Source organism: Haemorhous mexicanus, chromosome 5 (assembly GCF_027477595.1).
Source record: "Haemorhous mexicanus isolate bHaeMex1 chromosome 5, bHaeMex1.pri, whole genome shotgun sequence".
Classification (NCBI taxonomy): Eukaryota; Metazoa; Chordata; class Aves; order Passeriformes; family Fringillidae; genus Haemorhous; species Haemorhous mexicanus.
The window spans coordinates 26,147,550-26,162,391 of NC_082345.1; the positions used below are offsets into that span (position 1 = coordinate 26,147,550).

The 14,842-nt window shown below is 49.9% G+C and overlaps 1 protein-coding gene and 1 non-coding gene across 2 annotated transcripts; both read right to left on the minus strand.

Moving 5' to 3' along the window:
• Window positions 1–3,923: 3,923 nt before the first annotated feature.
• On the minus strand, window positions 3,924–11,053 carry RPL3 (ribosomal protein L3). The gene is made up of 10 exons (XM_059846469.1): window positions 10,932–11,053; window positions 9,783–9,975; window positions 9,107–9,275; window positions 8,115–8,250; window positions 6,724–6,910; window positions 6,186–6,346; window positions 5,797–5,898; window positions 5,233–5,328; window positions 4,664–4,783; window positions 3,924–4,033 (listed from the first exon to the last, which is right to left on the minus strand). The coding sequence occupies exons 1-10, from the start codon at window positions 10,932–10,934 to the stop codon at window positions 3,989–3,991; spliced, it is 1,212 nt and encodes a 403-aa protein (XP_059702452.1). The 5' UTR covers window positions 10,935–11,053; the 3' UTR covers window positions 3,924–3,988.
• LOC132328264 (small nucleolar RNA U83B) lies at window positions 6,514–6,606 on the minus strand. Its single transcript, XR_009486726.1, has one exon. It is a non-coding gene; the product is annotated as a small nucleolar RNA U83B (small nucleolar RNA).
• Window positions 11,054–14,842: the final 3,789 nt, after the last annotated feature.

Here is a 14,842-nt window from a genome sequence, read left to right on the forward strand (position 1 = left end):
TATGAAGGGAAGCGGGAGTGGGCGTCCAGCCTTGCTGGAACCAAACAAAGATTATAAATACCTCCACCATCAACAGCTCCTCGCCGACCTGGCCTGCCAGAGCCCCAGCTGTTGGCTGATTCCCAAGGGGAATAATGAGCTTTGGTTTCCATCTACCCCTCAGAGACAGTGGCAGAGAGGAGCAGAGCATACATCTGACAGCTCCAGCCACAAAGGTGAGGGGGAATTATCCTCTGGAATGATACATGTGGGGGTAGCTTCTCTCACTGACTTCCTGCAGGGCTGTCCCCAGCAGCAACGGCCCCTGTTGGCTTAATTCAGTCTCTACTGCCACTGGTGTCAATAAAGAAGTTAAAAAACACATGTTTTAAGAGGCCTGCGATGTGGCATTTGGGTGTGAAGTGATGCCTGAGCCTGGTGGGCAGTCTCAGAGAGGTATCCCTTAGATCTCCAAGCCAGATCTAGGTGTATATCTTTCTCTGATTCAATCCTTGGGTTTGAATTTGATGCCACGCATGCTACCAAGAATGCCTGACATTGGAGTGCTTTGGGGCTTGTAGGGAGCTGGGTGGCACCTGGGCATCCAGGGGACCCCGGCACAGGAGCTGTCCCTGCCAGGGAGGGAGGACGGCCCCACACAGTTTGGGGAAGTTGGGAGCCTGTAGAAGATAAATTTAGTCTTCCCCCATGCGCCCATTGGTCGCCACAGAAACATGTGGTTCCCCAGCACCGTGCTGAGGGAAGGAATGAAAAGACTTCCCAAAACTGACATGAGCTCCCATAAATCCTGTGCCCAGCCCGGGAACAGTGCTGCACCGGGACTACTGACATCTCCATGGCGAGAAGGCCTGGTAGCCGTGAGAATGGGGAAACTTCAGCTTTGGCTTTGTTTTGGCACCGGGAGCTGCAGTCCTGGAGCAGGGCTGCCTGCCGACCCCTTGGCCCACGCTGGGAGTGCCTCTGTGGGGAACCACTCCCCACCACATCCATGCCCCCAGGTCCAGGCACATCTAAGGGTTGGTGAGAAGCCAGCAAGTTGTCAGGTACAAAAGGAGTCCTCAGGCCGGGGGGGGGGTGCTGCAAATCAAACGCACGCCGCCCTCGGTGGAGCTGCTCTGGCAGAAAAGCCGCCGCGGTGCGTGAACCCGGCCGCGGCTCCCCCGGGGCACCTTCGTCAGCCCTTCTCCCCCAGCGAGCATACTTGAAGCTCCCTGCTTGTCACTGGGATCAAAGGCAGGGGCCGGGCTGGGAAGGCAGGGTGTCAGCTGGGCCACTTGTGAAGCTGACTGCGGGAGCCAAGACCTCCAACTTGAACCCAATTTCCACCCCCCCCCCCCCCCCCCCCCAGGCATCCTTACACACTTCTAAGGTCTCCGCTCCAGCATCACAGCTGCATCTCGTTTCATCTTCGGCAAGGAAAAGAGGCGGCAGCGCTGGCTGGGGCCAGATGCCGCTGGAAGAGCGGCCCCCAGCCGGGAGCGCCCGGTCCCAGGCCTGCACCGCCGGCAGCTGGGGAGCACCGGCTGCCGGGGGTGAAACCCAGCCCCGCTTCCCAGCCGCAGCCCTCCCACCACCAGCTGGGACAGGGCACGTTCCCACGGCTTTTGGTGTTATTTCAGCAGGGCCAGGGCTGTCCCTGTCCTCCTGTGGCTCTTGGGTTGGTCTGAGCATCACCAGGGTGCGGGATCTTTTCTGACAGGACTGGAATGTTGTTGGACATTTTGGAGCAGGGAAGATGCAGGCAAGCAGCACCACCACAGCATTCATGGAGCAGTGGGATATGAGATGACAGTGCCAAAAAGAAACATTTATATTTAATTAAGTCACCCTAAAAATGTTGTCTCTCAGGAACTGCTGGACCAGTGTGTGATCTGCAACAATTGCTGCCTGTTGCACTGGGGATTGTCCCCAAAAGAGAGGACATATATTTTGCAGGAGCAGGAAGGCTGGGAGATGAGAGCTGCAGGGTGGGCCTAGGTTTTAGGAGTGGGAGGCTTTGCCAAAGCCAGGTTGGCATCCCATGGCTTCACTCCCCAGGCACAGGGCTTGGCAGGGACACCCCACAGCAGGTTCCCAGGAGCTGCGCAGCAAGGCAGCCGGGTGTCATCGTGGGGCTCAGAGGACTCACACAGCCCGGGTGACCTGGCTAAGCAGGGTTTTTCTCCAGGCCAGTCCCACCAGCAAGGCCTCGGTGACAAGTGTCTATAGAGGAAGGAGCGCCACCTCCTGACGTTGGATGTCCTTAGGATTCCAGGAAACTGCTTTTGTGGGGTTTTTTTCCCTCACCGTCCGCTATTTTATCAGTCAGCAACAATCGCTTCAAAAATAAACAAATACAAGTCTGGCACTGGGTTGCAAGACAAAGCAACTCCTCCTGCCAGACACACGCCGAGCATCTTCAACAATGACATTCCTCCAGGACAGCTTCCACCTACTTAGGTGCCAATTTGACTAAAAATTCCCTCCGCTATAATTGTCACTTAAAATCGGCAACATCCCAGGGCTCCCACCATAAGGTATGGTAAAATTAGGCATTTTTAGAGATTTTTATCAAGGTAGTCCACAGTTTGTCATGAATGCTCACCCCCAGCACATAAATTTATCCTGTTAATCCCAATTCCCTTGGATGCCATCTGACTGGTGAGAAGCAGCAGCAGGCAGGGCTGGCTCAGAGCCATGCCCTCCCTAGTCAGCTAGTACATACCAGCTTTAAAAAGTGAAAAGCCCACCTAAGGCTAACAGGTGGAGGGGAAAAAAAACCTCACTCCTCAGAGCTGCATATAAAACTGCAGGCTCAGGATAGACAGATGTTAGGAATTCCACTTTTCTGCATCAGAGGAATACTAATTTAAGGATCTTCTCCCACCTACCTGCCAAATTGAGACTTGTGACAAGAGAAGAATTATTATTTCTCTCTTATTTCACTTGGCTGAAATCAGCCAGTAGGTTCATATGTTAAATGAGGCTGACAGTGAGCCAGGCAGCTCATTCAGTCACCCAGTCCGGTTTCTAGGGAAACAAGGTAAATGTTTTTCCTCCTTGCCACCTTTTAACTCTTAGAAGGCTCTCGTTCACCACAAGAAAAAAATCTCGACATCCCACCTTTCCCCACTTCAGATAAGAGCAAATAGGGCCAACCCAGGTCTGTTTCAGGGCAGCGCTACACTTTGGTGTGAAGGTCTGCACTTATTGCCTCAATTGCTGCCACGTCTCCAATTACGGTGACGGAAGGACACACCAAACCATCTCCCCTGGAGCCAGCAGGGTATTTTAGGCCAGGCAGTAACACAACACCTGCGGCACTCACAGCTCTCCCACCTACTCAGGTGGGATGCAGATCACCCCCGTCCCCAGCCAGGCAGGCTTGCCTCCTGCCACCTTTCAGCAGCAGGGAAAATACATGCAATTCAGAAAAACCCAGCTGTTGTGAGGCTGAGATTTTTCAGGATACCTGCTGCCTTCTGCTGCTCTCAGGGGCAGCAACAAACTGAATTTGCAAAATGTGCAAGATACAGCCCCTGCCATACAGACACTGGAAGGTTTCCATGGCAACAGCCAGCATCCACCAGCTTCCTAAAATGTAGTGGTTTGAACTGTCTGGGTTATTTCAAAACCCATTTGACTCAAAGCTCTCTGTCTACCCAGCTGGGGCTTGACAGGTGGAGAAATATATCAGCAACTGCAAACACATTTAGGGGCCATGCTGCTTCACTATTTCACACACCCAGAGACATCCTGCACTGACCCACAATCTCTGCTCTGCAAAACCAACAACAGCAGCTTCGTTTTTTTTAGAGCAACCCTGCTATAAGGTGGATACTCATGAGCTAAACCTTCACATGCTTCTCTGGTTTGATCCACATGTAGAACCTGCAGTCAGAGTACAAGGCTTCACACAGCTATGTATATAACAACAGGCAAAATTAATTTCTTAGAAGTATTTATTTTTTGGTCTGAGAGCACACAGGCCATCGGACTATTCCACCCATTAGGCTGCCTCCTCTTTTGCAATGCGATCCTTCTTGAGTGGTCCCTGGAAAAAACCCACAAAAAAAAAGCTATGTAAACAGCAGCCTGCACAAAAGACATAACATCCTAATCACAAAAGCTGTTAAGAAATCAAGGCAAAAAAAGCCCTCCACACTGCAACCCACAGGGAACCCCAATCCCACAGCCAGAGGTTTTGGGAAAGCTGAATGTGGCGCAGCACTCTGGGCTGGCTGGGTGACTCCGGACGCGCCCGAGCAGCAACGCTGGTGCCACCTGGTGGGGAAGCTCCTGCTCGGCCCAGAGCACAGCACTGCTCGGACCCTGCCACGGCCTTCAGAGCTCCCAGCTGCTTTCTTCAGCCAGTAACAAACTGGGAATGCCACCACTGTGAGCAACCTCCTCCTGAGCTGCTCTTAAGAGGAAATGGAGCAGTGAACAACCTGTGCCCTAATGTGGCATCACGCCTTAGACACAGAGTTGTCACTGGGGAACAGAGACCCCAGGCCCCCAGCAGTTATTTATAACCAAGCTGGCAGGAGGAGGCCTCTCAACTGAAGTTTCTGTTTCACAGGAACTTTGGCCACATGACAGCCCAAAGGCCAAGCTATCAGCTGCCATGAGCTGGAAGACAACCCAATGGTACAGCAATAAAAGTGCCAGGAAGAGCCCTTACCATGAAAGCCTTCTTCTCCTCAGCTGTCTGGAAGCGGCCATGACCAAACTTGGAGGTTGTGTCAATGAACTTCAAGTCAATCTTCTCCAGAGCCCGGCGCTTGGTCTGCACCAGCAGGGACTAAAAAGAGAGATGCCAGGTGAGTATGCAGCTGCAGCAGCAGCACCCTTTTAGCCTCCAATACACTGGCTACTTCTTGTCCTCTCCATGGCTAATGCCTCCTGAGACCCTCACCTTAGACTTCAGCTGCTACCATGCGCAAGGAACACCTGACCATGAGCCATCTACCCTGCACCTTTGGCCTCCCAGGCTGAAGACTGGCCAGCTCCCTGCAGCACAAGCCCCACTCCACCAGTGTCCTTCTGGTCACAAGATTTCTCAAGCCTAAACCATGTCCATCACTACACCTGCAGAAATGACCTCATGCCACTCCCAAGACCATTACTATGAGGTGGGTTTGTGTGGAAGGCTTTTCGTTCTAGGAAGCCACATGACTCCCAGAACAGCAGGCACACCACCTGCACCAGAGGCAGCACAGCTCCCTTAAACTGTTCCAGCCCACTACTCACCTTGCGCAGGGTCAGGACCCTCTTCTTGGTGCCCACAACACAGCCCTTCACCATGATGAAGTCATTGGTCACCTCACCGTAGTGGACAAAGCCTCCCTGAGCAAGGAGAGAACAGTCAGTGCTCTGTACCAAGCAGGACCAGTGATCACATCTGCCTACAGATCCACACCGTTTCTGGGCCTTGGTCAGTCCCACATCCACTGAAATCCTGTTTCCAGTACTGCCTTTCACCCGTCAAGTTTCTTGATGCAGCCATTTAGTTGTTGCTATAGGGCTTTCATCAAGAACAGCAGAAGAGGCTGACAAAACAGCAAAAGCTCTTCTAAGTTATCCCTTGTGCAAGTACCATTTAAGGTTTGCAACATCTCTGTCCTACTGCCACATAAATTTAATTTCCATGTTATACAAGTCAATACTGAGGCTGACTAAACACCACCACCTGCAACAGCAGCTGACTTACTCAAGAGCTCTTTATTTAATAATTTTGTGACTTTTATCAGGGCCCATTTGCCTCTCAGGACTGCAGCTCACAAGCAGACTAGACACAGAGCTGCAGCAACTCACCAGAGGGTTAATGCTCTTGTCAGACAAGTCATAATCAGTGGATGCGTTGTTTTTGATCAGCTTTCCATCCTTGATTTGGTAACCTTGGCCAATCTTGTAAATCTAAAAACAAAAAGTCTACTTAGCAAAAGGTAAGAGAAAGAGCCTGTCATAGGATAAAGTGTAAGGAATTCTACAAAGCCTCAGAGGAAAGAGTCTGCTGCACTTGGGAAACACGTGGCCATCCAAGAATTTTAGTTATCCAACATAACTAACCATGGCCACTATCCCCAAGACAACATTCTAACACGGCAAAACACCCCAAGCAGAACTCCCCACTCTGTTCTCTGTCACAGAGCAAGTGACATCAGGCAGCTCTCACTCCTTCCCAGCAGCTGAGAGACACCAACCTTCTTGTTGATCTCGGTGCGGTGGTGGTAGCCCTTCTGGCCCGCTCGGGCCACGGAGAAGGCCACGCGGGCGGGGTGCCAGGCACCAATGCAGGCCACCTTGCGCAGCCCACGGTGAGTCTTGCGCGGCAGCTTCTTGGTGTGCCAGCGGCTGGTGACACCTGCAAGGGACCAAAGCAGTCTGTTGTCAAGCTGAGATGTCACTTCGGTCTTCAATATGAGTTTAAGCCACCTTTTCAAGCTGCAGGCAGCATAAAGGGAAGCAGAGACCCAGCATCCCAGGAATCAAGGCTTTCAGGTGAAGCTCCCTCCCTGGCTGTCCCTGGTCTGTGTTCTCAGAAGGAAGGCAGCATGGAATGACTCCTCACAGATGTCAGGCGCTGTGCCCAGCGCTCATTCCATGGTCTCATCATTGAACTGTGACAGCAGTATGGATTTACCTACCCAGCTCTTGGCACAAGCACTTATGAAAACACAAGGCCAGGATTTCATTAAAAACCGCACCCTATCACAAAGAGAAGAACTTCCATGTGTTTACCTTTATATCCCTTGCCCTTGGTGACTCCAATGACATCTATCATCTCATCCTGGCCAAAGACGGTTGATACAGGCACCTGCTGCTCCAGCTTCTCCCGGGCCCAATCCACCTTCTCAGCAACAGTGCCACCATTCACCTGAATCTCCATCAGGTGAGACTTCTTCTGTCTCAGGGGGAGCAAACGCATCTAGGACACAAAAAACATGATATTCAGCTCCTGCTCTTCTGAAACGGACCCTGTATTAATTAGCCCAGCATCCTTTTAGCCCTGGCCTAATGTATTTCTCTAGTATCCTTTTTCCAAAATACAGAACTTAAAGAAGGCCCTACAGTAAGGGGGAAAGTTGTTTAGTGGCTTTTAAGTCATTGCAGGTGGAAGGTATATGCCACCCACAGGAGCACAGAGTTCTCTAACCGCACAGGCATCAGCAAAATTACACTGAGGAATAATAACTAGAAACAAAGGGCAATAGTTTTAAACTTAAACAAGAGTGTATTGAAATTGGATTTAAAGATTATTTTTATTATGAGGTTGTGAGTCACTGGCACAGACTGCCCAGAAAAGCAAAGCTCTGGATGCCCCCCCCCCCCCCCCCCCCCGACAATTGTTCAGTCAGGTTTGACAGGGGCCTGATCAACCTGGTGTAGTGGAAGATGCCCCTGCGCACAGCATGGGGGTTGGAACTGGATGATCCTTAATGTCCTCTCCAACTTAAACTGTTCTGATTGTCTGATAAAACCTGCCACACTTAAGGCCACTTTGGGCTGAACCGCTTTTACAGTTACTTCTACTGTATTCAGCAGAGGGAATCAATAGAGGTTGCAACACTACCTCTACTGTCTACTACAGGAAATTAATTCTAGTAAAATTTGCCATCTTACTGCACTTAGAGCCAACTCAAAAGATTTAATCCATCTCCCAAAAAAGTCAGTCAGAGCACTGACAGCTGGGAAGACACCCCATCACTCAGCAGAATATCTCCACCAGCTGAGCAAGAGAAGCTGCCAGAAGGCTGAGTGCTCACAATCCCAAGAGAATGCAGCCTGAAACGATGCTGAGCACACAAACCCCTGAGTTAAATGTTCAGTCTGGTTTTATTTGTAGCTGAAATTAAAAGAGACTTGGTCTACACAGTATCAGCAAAGGACTGAGCCCAAAAAGTTCCTACTACAGCTCAGTCTCTTTTGGATGCTCCTTCAAAACCAGCCAGTGGTTGCCACGGTTCCTCAAACATTCAGTGAGCACAGCTCTGTAGAGAATGAATGTGTAATGTGCTGAATAGACAGCATCAAGTTGCAGGGGAGGGCAGAAATCTCCCTACAGAGATGGATCAAGTTTCAAGCCTGCTCTCTCAGCAGTTTCCAGCATACCTGTGCCCACAGGCACTTACCTGAGTGTGAGCCATGACTCTAATAACCTGGCAGTACTTCTTCATGCTATTGAAATCTTTCTCCAACTGCTTTTTGCCCTCCTCATCTTGCCACTTCTTGCAGTATTTGGTGAAGGCCTTCTTCTTGGACTTGTGCCTTCAGGAGCAGAGCAGAGACAAGGTTTGGCTAAGCCCTTCATCAATCCCCAGGGAAGTGGGGTGAGCGGAAGGAGTTGCCACCTTAGTTGGCTTTGGCTCATTGCCAGCTTCTAATGACTCTTTTCCACTGGCAAGCGGAGCCTGGAGCTCATCAGACAGTGGCAAAATTGCCAAAGCTGAGCGGAGCTGCCATGAATTCCAAAGCACATTAACATTCACGCTACAGAAAACAAAAGACTGTAAGGAGATGTCAAACAATAACAGAAAAAAACCCTGATCTTTAAAGCAATTGTGAAATGACTGTGATCTGCTTCAAAATACCCTTATTTCCCGCCTTATGTGCCTGACAGCGAGGTCATTAAACACCCTTGAGAATCTTATTGCTCCACTCTGACGTCTTTTCAGCCTGCCAAGTTCATAAACAGGCTGAAAGCTCCAGACACGCTGGAGCCACACTTGGGCAAACGCACACTTTCAATCACAACAGCAGCGCCTGGAATGGCAATCACAAGTGACACTTGTCTTCCCCTTTCCTGAGAGAACAGGGCTACAGTCAGGACTCGACACTCAACAACAAGCGCCAGAGGCGATTTCTTTATGTCCGCCCGTCGAAGTATCATCACGTGTAGCCTGTTAGGGAGCTCCTGGGCAGGCCCAAAGCCACCACACCCACACCAGCACTACCTAAAGTTATGCTGCCACCCTCATGGAGCCATTCCTACAGCCTATCCCATTATTAGGCCAGTCTGTCAAAGCTAAACACTAACTGCTAAAAAGCCATGCTAGGATCATTGCAACCCAGCAGTAAAAACACAACCCACAGCCTGAGACGAGGCAAGGCCCTGCTGTCTCACCAGTTCTTGTAGAAGCGGCGCTTGCACTCGTCGCTGATGTGCTCGGCAAAGATGGTCTTGAAGCTACGGAGACCACGAGGAGTCTGCACGTACCCCACGATGCCCACAATGACCATGGGAGGGGTCTCTATAATAGTGACTGCCTCCACCACCTCCTTCTTGTTCACCTCTGGATGGAAACAGAAACACAGCACAATTAATTCCAGCAGCAACTCTTTTAACACCACCGGTTTTTTCTCACTCTCAAGTCCTCCATGTGAAAGGTTAAATGACTGAAGCTCTTTTCACAGAGAAGATGCAGGCTAAAGCAACCAACTCTGAAGCCATAACTTAATGCCTTGCAAAACTTTGAGGCTGGCTCATGAGGAAAAAGGTCAGCCAAGCTGGATAGGCAAAATGGATGCCAGCAAATAATACATTCAGGACTGGATAATCTCCAAAAAAACACCAAATGCAGCTGACTGATGTCCCTCCGTCCAGAAGAGCCATCCCAAGGAGCCTGTTACTGTGCAGCTAAACCAAACCAGCGGTTACAGCAGAAATACACCTCCTACTTGGACTTGGAACAGAGCAAAGTCAAGCTAGGAATAAAACCCAGAGCTGCCGCTCAAGGGGCCACTTGTCACCATTCCTGACCAAATCCACCTCCTGTTTTAGGAGGAACATTAATACATACTAGATCCAGGTCTGTCCACCTCCCGGACAATGTGGGTCATGCCAGCTTTGTAGCCCAGGAAGGCGGTGAGATGGACAGGCTTGCTGGGGTCATCTTTGGGAAAGCTCTTGACCTTGCCCCTGTGCCTGCTGCTGCGCTTGCGGGGCAGGAAGCCCAGGGAGCCGTGCCTCGGGGCTGAGAACTTGCGGTGAGACTGCGGAGAGAGAACCAGCACTCAGTGCTTGCTACAAAGGCTTGCCTATGCCCACTCGGGGCCAAAGAAAGCTCTGTCCTTGCCTGAGAACACTAATGTTACACGTATCCAAGACATCCTGCATCCTAGAAATTCCCACCATCACCTGCTGGGCTTCTGAATTCTATTATGTTATAGAAATGTAATCCCCACGCAATAACTATGTACTTCTCAGATTTCTTTAACGCCCCATCCAAATTTATTCTAAGATGTCACCAAGTCCCGCTCTGGGCAGGGAACTAGAGAAGCTGTAATTTAACACAACATGTTAAGTCCACCCCACAAGTCTAGAAAATGCAGCATCACATTTTTCAATGAATCGGTACCAAAATCAGCATTACAGAGACAATTTCAGTTTGAAAAACTGCGGTAAAGTAGCATCCCAACACCTGCCTGTCGCTCTGGCCAGAAGCGCAGTAATTTTTTCGAAGATTTTCCTCTCGAGTACCACCCCTGCAGCCTGAGAGCCATTAAAGCCTGGCTTCCATCCGGAGAACTCACCCCAAAGAAAGATTTACCCATCCAATCCCACACGCATATTAAAGAAAAATACCGTGCAGCTGTAGAAGGAACTAAAAATAAGCACGGATTTAAGAAAATTAAATACTCCACACGAGTTACCTTAAAAAGGCCATAACCACAGGAGCTCTCTAGAGAGAAGCCGCCCCCCTTCCTACAAAAAAAGCGCCCCAAATGCCCCCATAGCTGCCTGCGGCCCCCAGACCCCGCGCCCCGCCCGGCACCGCACAGGCCCGGCCGGCCCCCTGGCGCAACGCCTCGCCCGCGCCCCGAGATGAGCCCCGCACGGCGTCCCGCAGGTGCCGGGGGCGGCGGGCGCAGGGCGGCGCGGCGGGCGGGGCCGGGATGGCGGCGATGCCCGCGGGATGCGCGGCCAGGCCAGAGGCCTCCGCACCCACCATCTTGTCCACGCGCCGGGCCGGAAGGGACGCCTTCCCCCCGCGCAGGCTTTATAAGCGCCCCGGCCCTCTGTCTCGCGAGAGGGCGCGCGGCGCTACGGTTGGCGAGCGGGTCCAGAAAGGTTCGCGGGCACTGATGGGCGGAAAAACCGCGCAAACCATCTGGTGGGGCTTGTGGGGAACTTCGGTCATAACAGATAATGTTTTTCACTTCATTCTATTTCATTCAACGACATTTCATGTCATGAAAACTTGACGTTTCATTTAGTTTCATTTCATTTCATCAAGCTTCATTCCATCGTTTCATTTTATTTCATTTAATTAAATTTCATTTCATTATGTTAATTTCATTTAATGAAATTTCAAAATGTCACTCAGTTTCATGAAATCTTGAAATTTAATTCCATGAATTTTCAATTAATTTTCTTTCTTGAAATGGAGTTTCAAAATTTAATTTATTTTAATTTTGTGAAATTTCATCTGTGTTATTATAATGAACATGGGCCTTAATCCAGTATTGCTTGTGGTAGATAAGGGGATGCAAACCCAAGGCAATGGTATCAGTGGAAGCCAGAGCTGGGTGGTTTGGAGCCTCCCACATACGGGGCACCCTCAGGATCTCCTGGAGCTGACAAATAAGGTTGTGTTTGACACAACACCTCAGGGAGATTCCTGCACCCAGAATGAACTGGAGACCTAGGATGCAGCTGTGCTGGCACTGCACTCATCTTCCTAAAACAGGGATGCTCCATCCCTGGAAAGATCCAAAGTCAAGGTTGGACAGGGCCCTGAGCAGGCTGATCTAGCTGAAGATGTCCCTGCAATGAGCAGGGATTTGGACTAGAGAACCTTTAAGGTCCCTTCTTCCCAAACCATTCTAGGATTCTGTGGCTAGATGTGATGGGGCAATGAGGACCCGAGTTCTCCTAGGGCTATTACCCCAGAGGCACAGAAAGCTCTAGAAAAAGTTCAGACAGCAATGTCCACAAGACCGGCCAACCAATGTCGGCCTGACCTGCCATTCAAATTTATCATCTCAGGTAAGTTGCCACACCTCCATGGAATCATTTTCCAGTGGGAGAAAAAACAAACACCCAAGGCAAAGGAATCACCTAAAAAGGACCAGGAACAGAAGGACCCTCTCTTGATTTTATAGTGGGTTTTCCTTAGTCACCAAAGGTCCAAGAGAATGACAATGCCCCAAGAGCTGGTAGCAGAACTGATCCTGAAAGCTAGGACTCGGATCAGGGAGCTAGCAGGATGTGACTTTGAGTGCATTTACATTCCAATAGAGTTAAAATCTAGCCAAAATACTAAGAAAATATTGGAACAATTGCTTCGGGAAAATGAAGCGTTGCAGTTTGCTCTAGATTCCTACTCAGGACAAATTTCCATCCATCGGCCTGCCTACAAAATTTTCAAACAAAAGGTTCAATTTACTCTGAAATTGAGAAGTGTTCAAAGTAAGAGACTTTAAAAAAGGTTCTGACCCTCTTTACAGATGCGTCCAGGAGATCCCACAAGTCTGTTATGACTTGGAAAGATCCTCAAACCAGCAGTGGGAGTCGGACATTGCTGAGGTGGAAGGTTCACCTCAGGTTGCTGAGTTGGCTGCTGTTGTTAGGGCCTTTGAAAGATTCTCAGAACCATTCAATCTGATTACAGACTCTGCATATGTGGCAGGAGTGGTATCCAGAGCAGATCAGGCAATACTGCAAGAAGTCTCTAACATCGCACTCTTTGAATTGCTCTCAAAACTTGTAAAGTTGGTCTCACACCGAGAGCAACCATTTTATGTGACGCATGTCAGGTCACACACTGACTTGCCAGGGTTTATTGCTGAAGGCAACAGAAGGGCAGATGCTCTTGCTGCGCCTGCAGAGATGGCCCCTCTCCCAGATGTTTGTGAAAAGGTAAAAATCAGCCACCAGCTTTTCCACCAAAATGCACCTGACCTAGCTCGTCAGTTTCACATCACTCGAGGACAGGCCAATGCGATTGTGGCCACATGCCCCAATTGCCAACAACATGCACTCCCTACAATGAGTGCAGGAGCAAATCCAAGGGGGCTGAACAGCTGTGAACTGTAGCAAACTGATGTAACACACATACAGTCATTCGGACGGCAAAAATATGTTCATGTTAGTGTAGATACCTTTTCTGGAGCAGTCTATGCCTCTGCCCACACAGGAGAAAAGTCTTCTGATGCCATAAAGCCCCTCCTACAAGCTTTTTCTTTCATGGGCATCCCCAAGGAGTTGAAAACTGACAATGGGCCCACTTACAAATCCAAAGAAGTCAAGAGCTTCCTGCAGCAATGGGGAGAAGAGCACAAGACTGGCATCCCCTAATCCCCTACAGGTCAAGCCACAGTAGAAAGGACTCACCATGATATCAAAAGAGTCCTGGACCAACAATATCAGGTCCTGAAAGTGGAGCCTCCCCACATCTGGTTATTCAGGGCACTGTTCACAATCAATTTTCTGAACTGTTCCTTTGACAGCCTGAATCTACCCATCATATGCCACTTTGGTGGAGCAGTCAGATGTCAATGAAAGAAAAGCCTCCAGTCCTAGTAAAGGACCCTGAGACTTGGAAGACAGTGGGACCTTACAAATTGGTTACATGGGGACGTGGATATGCCTGTGTGTCCACCCCCTCGGGTTTAAGGTGAGTTCCTTTCAAATGGGTAAGGCCCTACATCCCCAAGGTCTCAGGAAAGTCTACAGAAGCGCCCCAGGTGGCTAATGCTGCCTGGAGAAGGAAACGCTGTGTGCGTTCCCTGGAAGAAATTCCATTTAAGCCTCCTATCTGGAATAGTTTGTAATATATGTTTCTCTTAAGTTCCTTGTACCAGTTTAGATCCCGCTGTTCATGTGCAGTCTCGAGACACCATGACACCGAGTCTGCTCCTCGTCCTACTCTTGATCATTCCACCAGCAATCTCCTGGATTGTCCCTCAGCCCAAAGCAAACGTATAGACTATCTGCTCCTTCTGCACAACCATCGCTGTGAAGAATTTGAAGGTCTCTGCTGCCTCAACTTGTCATCAAAAGCAGAGAATGTCCATGCCACGACCGACAAAATTAAAACCATGGTGAATGACATTGAAAGAGAAACGGACGACTGGCTGAGTGGACTGTTCAAAGGCTGGGGACTCTAGGGCTGGTTGTGATCTATTCTGAAAACTGTGGTTTTAGTACTGTTTATTTTAGTTATTGTTATTGTAGTTGTTAGCATTGTTCTTGGGCTGATCAAGTGCATACTGTACAAGTTAATTTCAAGCTCATCTTCCCCTCCTGAAGTCCACCATTTGGAAGCCCTTAGTGCTCCAATGGAAGACGTAGAAGCTTCAGTGGAAAACACTGACCCTCTTGAAGAGGAGGAACCAATTTACCAACCGTGGTTTGTCAAGCATTCTGCACCCCAAACCCAGTCCTCTTCATTTTAAACAAAACAAGGGGGAGATGTAGCAGTGTGAAGTCATAGTTTGTCTCAGGTATCCCTGTCTTTCCCAGGTGTCAATCACTTCCCCCTCTCCTTGCCCTGACTCCTGCTGGGTGCTGTCTGTCAATCCTGGCATTCCAGAGGGGCATCAAGTGATTGGCAGAGTTCAAAAGATGCCCTGCATCCCTGGGGGGCCATTGGCCCACCCAGGTGTCCCTTGCACCTGAGACCTGCCCACCCTGCACCTGGTTGGTGGGATCCCTACTCCCTTCCTCCCCCTCTCCTTGGGCTTAAAAGAGCCAACAACCACGGGGTTCAGAATTCTGTAAGAAGCTGTGACGAGATTCAGAATTCTGCCATCTGAATAAACTCTGGATCGAAACTCTCTAGCAGCATCCGCTCCTTTCTCTCACCTTGCCTTAAAGCATCTGCACAGAGGTAGACTGGAGCTTTGCGTGTCTGGG